Source organism: Schistocerca cancellata, chromosome 1 (genome assembly GCF_023864275.1).
Source record: "Schistocerca cancellata isolate TAMUIC-IGC-003103 chromosome 1, iqSchCanc2.1, whole genome shotgun sequence".
In the NCBI taxonomy this organism is placed as follows: Eukaryota; Metazoa; Arthropoda; class Insecta; order Orthoptera; family Acrididae; genus Schistocerca; species Schistocerca cancellata.
Window position 1 is genome coordinate 287,366,984 of NC_064626.1, and position 9,694 is coordinate 287,376,677.

Here is a 9,694-nt window from a genome sequence, read left to right on the forward strand (position 1 = left end):
TAACTGTAACACTGTAACTATAAAACATATGATGACACCAATTACGTGTAAGCATGTTCAAAGGTGAATAAATATTCTATTCTATTGTATTCTATGAATTTCAAGGTAGCTTACTGATTTTTGCATTTATTTGGAGAAGAAAAAAATGAGATGTGATGACAGACTGAATGAATGTGTGTGTGCGTGTGTGTGTGTGTGTGTGTGTGTATGTGGGGGGGGGGGGGGGGGGAGTAGCCTATTTATGCTGACAGACTGATCTGAAGCTTAGCCTGAGGCATATGTTAGTTTGGAATGTAACAGCTTGGGTAAGAGTTTGCAAAGCCAACAAATGTGAAAGCTGAAAATGTGTTTGTGGTGACAGACAGATCTGTAGCTTATTCTCAGGCCTAGGTTAAGTTGGAATGTGGTAATTTTGTTGTGAGTTGGCAAAGCCAACAAATCTCAATACAAAAATTATATTTCCATAATATAGTGCTGTGTAGCATAGCACAAGATAAACATTTGTCATTGCAGTAACCAACTTCTATGACGTCTTTCTGATTATGATAAAAATTCTAACCCCACAGTAGTATAGAAAGGACATAAATACCTGGATACATATGTATTCAACATGAGGCCACAGCACATTAAATGTTATGCAGATAATGTATAGGAGATTAAGACTGAATAAAATGAATTTCTGTTACATGACTCCTCCTATACCATTTTAAGATTATCAGCATGGAAAACCTAAAATTTATTGTTGTGAATATTTTACAATTACAATTAGCATTACCATACATAAGTTTTTTTCTAATAATGGAGATTTATTTCACTGTATTGCTTTTAAAATAAAATGTATGTTTTTGCCTTCTTTCCAAAAACAGGAGACCACTATTTGTGGAATCTACAGCAACTAAGGATATAGCTACTTTTGTCAAAGTAAAAACTTTTCTTATGATTGTAACAAGCCACATAATTTTCCACTGCTCTGTCCTACAGGAAAGATGATTCGAAGTTCTCTGGGTTATAAGATAATTAAATGTCTTATCTATGGTGTCTGCTTCCTGTATCTCCTGTTCTTTCAGAATATTAATGAAAACATCATGTGTCATTGCATGACTGTTGACAAATTACACATGCAGTTTACTGAAAATCTTCCCATCCAGGCAAGCTTGAACTATTTGGTCTCAAACATTCCAACAAATACCTCCCCAACCCCAAGCTGTCCTGCTATTACTTTCTTATGTTACCAATTCCATCATCAGTTATGAGCTTGTTAGCAGTAATGTGTAATGTATGGATACACATCATCATTTGCCTATTGCTCGTATTTTATGATTTGTTAAGCACCTAAGATACACCATTATGCTGTCTAAATCAACCAAGTTCAGAGAATAGCACTTCATCTACAAATTTTTACCTGCTATCTTAGTCATGTATCTGAGATTAGCTGGCTCCCTGTCAAATGCCACATTTTCACTGTAAATACTTTCCAGCAGGCTCAGTTCCACAGATGACTGTAGCTGTAAGGAAGACTAATTCCCATTTGCTTCACTATAACAGAACTACTTTTATAACTGTTCTAACATGACTTCAGTACTTTCCTGGCCTTGGCACAAAACATCTCCGATTTACCATATTCACACACTAATACGTATGTTGGTGACTTTGTCACATGTATTGTGTTGCCTTAATTTATGTACTTTAGTTTGCCGTACATACTGACACTTCGACATCATTAGTGATAAGACCTATACGAAGTAAGGTCATGTACCATACTATTTGCCAAAGTGAACTACATCCCAAAGCGCTGTGAAATTGTAGTTGCGTGTGGCACTTTTTTCTATAACTGTTAAATTAGCGTACAAGTAACTATATCTTTCGTTCTAACGTAAAGCTGACGAAAGTATAAATTACAAATGTTTTTGTTTAATCAGCGGAATGTATACCAGCGCAGACAAGTACGGGTGGCCAACAAATTATTAGCTCCGTGTTGCATAGACTGCGTAACTGGGCAGCTTTTGCTTACATGTCATGAGCATTACTATGCACAACAGGAGCATCCACTTTAAAAAAAAATGCATTTTGCGTACAAAATTATGTTAAAAAGTTAACAGTCATAGAATTTTGGTGTTATTTTCGCATAAAGAACTTAAGACAAGGCATTTTTCTTATTTTGGCAGCACATTGTTGACGTTTGTGAGATTTCTTTTCAATTCATTCAAACTACTGTGTTTCACAGAAAACTAAGTATTGTGTTTGTGGCAGCACTGCTTAAAACAAGCGACGTTTTGCGAAAGACAGCACGACATCTACACATGTAAATACAGTGCAGTCAATAGTGAGATAACATCAATGAAATTTTTACTACAACTGAGGAAGATGCACTTCTGGCAAGCATTGCGCAACTTGTACTGCGAACTGCACACCTATATATAAGACATCTCTGCCCCTGCGAGTTCATTTGTCCGAATACTATTGCCGTCTACGGACACGTAAGTCTTGGTTGTGCGGTGTTACAAGTGTATTTAAGTTCCGTCCTATAAACTACGCCTATATCTCTCTGGAAGAAGTTACGACATGGAACCAAACGGTGTAAAACGGTCGTGGATGGACGAAAATTTTATGTTAGATGTTCTGCGCACAGCGAATTCGTCTGGCTTGACCATTGATAAATTTGACGTCACAACAGCTCTGTCGCCAGGCAACAACTACATCAGCGAAATCTACCGTGTCATTATTGAAACTTCAGACCACCAAGTGCGCTCTGTGATCGTCAAGTGTTTGCCGACCGCGGAATACAACTTGAAGTTTATAGCCGATTCCCGCCTATTTGAGAAAGAGACACTATTCTACAGTGAAACGCTGCCTGCTATGTATAGTGTTGAAGATGCTCATTCCCTCAAGCTGGAACCACTGGCACCTGAGTGTTTTTACAGCGAACGTGACAGTCTCTTACTTCTCGAAGACCTCAACGCCGTCGGGTTCAAAATGCCAGATAGGCTGCAGGGACTGACCCTTGACGAAACAGTTCTGGCAGTCGAAGCACTTGCGCGATTTCATGCGTTATCCGTGGATTTGCCTGATTTGGAGGAGCTGTACCCCGACACACTGTATTGCGGTAAGGATTTCGAACACGCGTCTCGGTACGTTGCTAACGGCGTTACAGCCCTTGCAGCGGCTGTCGAGACCTGGCCTGGGTTTCGTGAATTGGGTCTTCGATTAAGGGAAACAGCAAGAAGTGCGCATGCACGTGTTGTGGAGCTTCTGGAATCGAAAGAGTCACCCGTGCTAGTGTTGAACCACGGTGACTTCTGGACCAACAATATAATGTTCCGTCGAGATGCAGCGACTGGCCAGCCGGTCAACGTCCGCTTACTCGATTTCCAAATGTTGCGCTACGGATCGCCCGCTCTTGATCTACAGATTCTTTTTAACACTAGTGTGAAGGAGGAGGTACGCCATGATCTCAGGGACACAGTACTGAAACGGTACCACGATGCTTTCACTCGTGCGTGCAAACGCATAGGACGGGAGTCCCATTTTTCATTGGAGCAGCTGCATGCAGAAATGGAAAGAAATGCATTCTTTGGTTTTTTAAATGCCTGTCTCATGTTGCCCGTGGTTTTAGCTGAGAGGGGACAGCCTCCAGATTTAGGGCATTTGGCATCCAATCCGGATGCAAAGTTGGACTGCCATTCTGTGTCGAGGTTCAGAAAACAGTTTCAACGGATTCTTATGGAGTCGAGGGAACTTTTGTGATGCTAGTGTGTCATAGCCTTCAATTAAAAGTAATAGTACATATATTCAATGACATTTGCTTTCTGAATAAGTTACTAGCCCAGCTGGCTACAAATTTTATTTATCAACTTTACATTGAATCTGGAGAAGATTTATCGCCTTGTGTTACTATATTAGAGGATTAAAGGACTAAGTGTGTGCTAGGGTTTAACCATATGAACTAGTTAGCGCAAATTATTAATTGTCACAATGTGATTCCAAAACTGTTACACAAAGTACAGTAGCTTCTTTGTCTCAGCCTTGACTTGTTATTTATAATCTAGCCACACAAGTGAGGTAATGAATAACCATTTTTCAGAATGACAAACAAAATGAAGGCCTTGTTGTATGTCTCAGTAACTTCCAGCCAGACATTTTTTAAGGATTCAGAGAACATATTGTGTTTCATGTTCTCTGCAAACCGCCCTAGACTGTGAATGTTGTTAAGTTATCATAGTGTTGAAAATTTTGCAGTGGTATGAATTTAGTCCTCTTTTAGTTCATGAAAAACATTCTGATACTGACAGAAAACTTAAAAGGAAACACAAGGTAAGATTACAGCTTTAGTCACTATATAATTTCTTAATGCTAGAATGCAATGAATGATATTTTCATTTCTGGGATACAGTAATGGAGATTTTTGTTGTTATTCTTTCACTTTAGCAATGCCCTTGTATTCTCTTAGATTAACTGCAGTTTTGTTGTATGGGATGCCGAGTTTCTACTCATTGAGTAATACTCAAAGTTATGGCGTCATACATAGCTATTTTCTTTTTGGCAACAGGATTATAGAATTTGCGAAAATATTGCATTTCTTCATGTACAGAACTAGACATAAAGATGTGCAGCTTAATCTATAGCTAAAATTATCATTAAAATGCTTATGCTTTGAAAAAAGTTGGTATCAACCTGTAGCTGCATGATGCTTAAATGAAATTGTTAGAAATCATTAACATGATACCAGATGCCACTTAACCATTAACCTGTTTGAAAGTTGTGAAGAGAAAAGAAGTTGGAATTGTATTCCAGTACTTACAAATTAACAACACATTCAAACTACCATGACATAAATGGCAATGAGGCAGAAATCTCCAAATAGGAACAGTAGCAGGTATGTGTAAAATACAGGAATGCATGAATGAGGCCAAGGAGTAGAGATTGAAGGGAGCAAGACAAAAAAATAAACATGCACATATAGTCTCTGAATTTTCTAAATAAATTAAAAACTGGGACATGAAAGTCCTAGCATTTCTGTCATGACTGTAAACAGGTTTAAGAAAACGAAGAAACAGGAAAGTGAATGCTGAAAGTGCTGACTGTTAACCTGTATATTAATATACAGTATCTGTAACACAAGGTAATGAGATGTTGAGGTATGGTGGACATTTATCTGTGCTACCAAAAATGTCAGTGAGACTCTTCACTCTATGTGTCTTCAGTTACCAACCATTAAAACACTTTAAAGAAGTATATCTAATGTTAGTCTATAACAAATAATATTTGCAACAAACTACTATGAATGTTGCATATTATTCTTGCCACAACTTTTTCATCTGCAATTACCTGAAATTATAATATTTCAGGCAGTTTTGCCTTCATCACAAATTTTTACTTATTGAATGAACAGGTTCACTTTTGTGGTTGCAGATTATTTTATTTAATTATCAAGCCTTTGATAAAAGCCCTACATTGTTCTCTGATGAAACTGGGGCTTATGAGTTACAGTAAGAAACTACAATGTAATCCAATTAAACAGAGTAGAGAGGTTTTAACTCATACCGATGTGTTGTTATCAGTTCTGCTGAGATTTTAAAGATGGAACTTTCCTACTGAAAACTGTTTATGTAATTTCTTATTTTAAAAAAGCAGTGTTTATTCATGATAGTGAAATCCCACTTGCCATTACGTGTAATAGATTTTGCCATGCTTAAGAAAAATTTTATGACTGTGCTGTGTCTTTGATTAAGTTTATGATTATCTTGTTCCTTTTGGAACAAGCTTTGTTAAGAAAAGAAAATATTTGTCAGTAGTTGGTATTGTACAGTTAAGAAACATTAAGAATTTTAGTTTTCAAGGAAGCATACAATTACACACGTTGCCAAACATATCTTACAAACAGACTTATACTATTTAATTTTGTATGTAGATTTCAGTTCTGTATAGTACTGTAATGGTAGCCTACAAAAATTTGGGGCAAGGGATGTGAAATTTCTGAATAGTAATGCATATATATACTGAGTTTCTGAATGAAGATAATGACTCCTGTTGTGTCTTATTAAATAGTCAATTCTTATTATGTCCGATTCATTTCAGATGTCAGTATTATGTGAATAATTTAAAGTTTTACTTACTTCACCTTTGATGCAGTACTCATTTGTTGACTCAGGTTTCCACCATTGCTGTTTTTGAACTTGACTAAATTTTAAATGATTTTAACATTATAAAGTGTACTTTTCTACCCTCAATCAAATGAGGATAAAGTGTGTAAATGCATTGCAATGAAGAATTTAGTTTGTCAAATCTTCAAGATGCATATGAATCCACACTATATAGTCATATTTATCCAAATGAATGTTTGTGTATTTTTATGCCATCATGCCAAAATGTGAAAGAAGCTATTTGCCCTTATGGATGTAAAACATATAGCCTAGTAATAAGATCATTGAGGGCATAAATACCTTATACGCTCTATATTTTCTCTGAGGAAACATTGATACATTCATTGGATTTCAGAATGAGTAGGTGGTAGGCTCTGAAACAATAAACAAAGATAAGTCCTCATCACACCAGCTAAAAATTGTATACATTCGCACAACCTTGTTTTACTGGATCTTTGTGGGTAGGGACTGCATCTTCCTATCACCTTTGGAGTTGGTAAGTCAGAAACACAAACAGAGAAAAAACAAATCGTGGAATCTCAAGCTTTCAGAACTGGTAGTTCCTGTAACAGTCTACAGAATCATTAAAAATTGTGCAAAATGTGAATGAAGAGAAGTAAATGCGGAAGGTATTGATTCTGGTTATAAGTGTTATTACATATGAATTCACAAGGTATATGGAAAATTATTAGAATTACAAACAGTTAAGGATGTGCTGTTTGGAAAGAAAAGTTATCTGCAGAAAAATAACACTTTTAGGGAGTGATTTGTTACTAATTGTTTTCCTCTAAGCCTACAGCTTTTTTTTGGTGTGTAGCTTACATTTACCCTGAATGTCTCAGTGAGTTGATTGTTTTTTAAATGGGGCAATTTCATGCTGCAGTATGTTTAATATTCTGTGTTTCAGTATAAAAACAAGTCTCTTGTTTATGTCTTTTGTTATTCAGTGTGTGGGTAATATTTAGTCATGTGTACTGTTGGTAGCAATGATTGGACATACATTCTGTGCAGTAATTGTGGTGCAGTTTGTAAAAGTGACAGTGTACTGTGCATGTATTGGAACTCTTTATACTGAATGCACACAAATTGTTGGTTTTATTAAAATATAATAATTTTTTTATGTTTTGTTTTTCATTTCAAAATTATTCATTTCAAAACAAGAATAACATATATGCTTGTAAGCCAGTGAAACCAACTAAAGTGGTCTTAAAGGTATCTACAGGCATTGCTTTACAAAGACATTTCTGTTTATTATACTATTTTCAGTGAGAGGTGTAAAAGTGTGTTATCTTTTTTAATTACTAAATATCCTCTAGCTGATATCTGACACCATTTTCCATAGACCATCAAATGTAATAGAAATATTACTAAATTAATTTTAGTTTTGGTAGTGGCTGACTAAAATGCAGTTCTCTTATTCCCATAATGTCTTGCAGTAAATTATGCTATTACTAAACATTTACTCATGACAAAATCATAATAAATGTATTTGTTTCTCCACCAGCATGCAATATTGATTGTACTAGCAAGCAGCAATCATATAATTGTCTCTTACCCAATGTGCTCTTGTTAGTATTAATGTAGTTCTGTTTTCTGATGGCCAAAACACTTGAACACACTTTGAGTTGACAATAGAAATGTTTTACTATGGTAATATTTCCTGAGAGATGTAAACATGCTGTAATAACATCCATATGTAAAACTGGAGATCAGCAAACCTATTCTAATTATGGACTTACTTTACTTCTTCCACTCTAAAAGTGTTTGAGAAAAGGGCCTGTGATAAAATGTTGACTCATTGAACTTAGCAGAACTTGTTTGGATGAATCTCAGTTTTTCTAGAGAGAAAGGAATACAGTACTGCACAAGTGAAGTTCTTAGCAGGGCTAAACAAGAAAAATTATCCTGTTTGGATGTTTTGTGGTGTTGCCAAAGCCTTTGTTTGTCGATCACAACATTCTACTTGACAAATTAAAGGTAATGGCACTAATAACATCCCTCGTTCATGGTTGCAGAAATCAGGCGTCAGACTGTATCACTTGCATGAAACTAACATCAGAATGGGTGAGCATAATATGTGTGGTCATACAAGAAGAATATAGGGCTCACACTTGTTCTTAATCTACAATGCCTTGAAAGTGTGGTTCATAAACTGCATTGTTTGTAGGTGACAGGTTTACAAATGAGTGATGAAAACTCGACCTTAGCAGCTCCGATGGTAGTTAAACAGTTCTCTCAGTGGTTACAGCAACAGTCTTATCTCAAAAAGATAATTGTTATTCAATTTCTGACAAGCAGAAATAACCTGCTAGCACCAGCAGACACTAGTTGTCATATACTAAATGGAACACATCATGTAAAATTCGTTGGGATCCAGTGGCATAACAAGTTAAAAAGGATTCAGTGTACTAAGTTTTGCCCTTAGGAGCTTCTCTTATTGCGTTGACCTTAAGTGTTCACTTATTTTGTATATTTAACTCTGTTCTCTGAAGGTATTGTCTTCTGGAGCAGAGCACGTAATATCAAGTAAAGCATTTATTCGGCAGGATTGAACAGTAACAACATTGTGTAAATTAGATAACCACATATCTTACAGAAACTTTTCAAAGATCATGGAATAGTTATGCGTACTTCTCAATATATTTACTCCTTAATTGTTGATGGTAAAATTAAGCTTCGGCTGAGCTGTGATGTACACTATTACAATACAAATTAAGTTTTCCTCCTCAAACATTAAAAAATACCTCATTCATTAGCCACTGTTTACGCAAATATTTCAGAAACCATTCTCTCTCTCTCTCTCTCTCTCTCTCTCTCTCTCTCTCTCTGTCTCTGAGAAGGTGGCAGCTTTTTAGCTGGTTTAAGCAAGAGTAATATAAACAGTACACTCATACTGTATTGTGTGATTCAGTATACAAATTTAATTTATGTGGGGTACTTATTTTTTATATTAATGTAGAGCTTTACTCTTTCTGCATCTCTGAATTTTCTGCCTCTTGCTGGAATTTACAGAGCATTATGAATTAATCAAGTAATCATTGTAGAAGTAATAGAATGGAGAACAAGGGAAGAGAAGGAAAAATAATTCAGTCATTTTCCATTTCTTCAGTTTTCGGTCATTCAGATTTATATATGACAGAAAGACAACCGTGATCAGGTTGTTAGGCACTGAGCTCTACCTCATACTGAATGAAGATAGGAAAAGGAATTCACAAACACCATCTCTGGTCTTGTCGGTAGAAGCAGCCTAGCATCGTGAACAGATTTAGAGGAACAATCTAATATGTAACATTGTCCAGGATTTAATGGGCACCATGGAAATTTACATTAAATGCATATTACTTTCAAGGATTTTTCTTATTGGGAAGATTAGAAAAGGGGTAATTCCTTATTGATGGCTAGAAGAGTGGAATGCTTAACATGCATACCCCCAATAATGGCACCTTCACTGAAGCTACTTTTTGTCAGCAGGCAGAAGTACCCCAGTGTCTTAACTTCTTAGATTATGTAAGAACCTCTCACTGATGACAAATGGCTCTTTCTAGACAGTTGGA

At 36.1% G+C, this 9,694-nt stretch overlaps 1 protein-coding gene across 1 annotated transcript; it reads left to right on the forward strand.

Annotated features, from left to right (window-relative positions):
- The first annotated feature begins 761 nt into the window (after positions 1 to 761).
- Positions 762 to 7,260, forward strand: LOC126171476 (uncharacterized). Its single transcript, XM_049920803.1, has one exon. It carries the CDS (start codon positions 2,563 to 2,565, stop codon positions 3,742 to 3,744), a length of 1,182 nt encoding a protein of 393 aa, XP_049776760.1. The 5' UTR covers positions 762 to 2,562; the 3' UTR covers positions 3,745 to 7,260.
- The last annotated feature ends 2,434 nt before the right edge of the window (positions 7,261 to 9,694 follow it).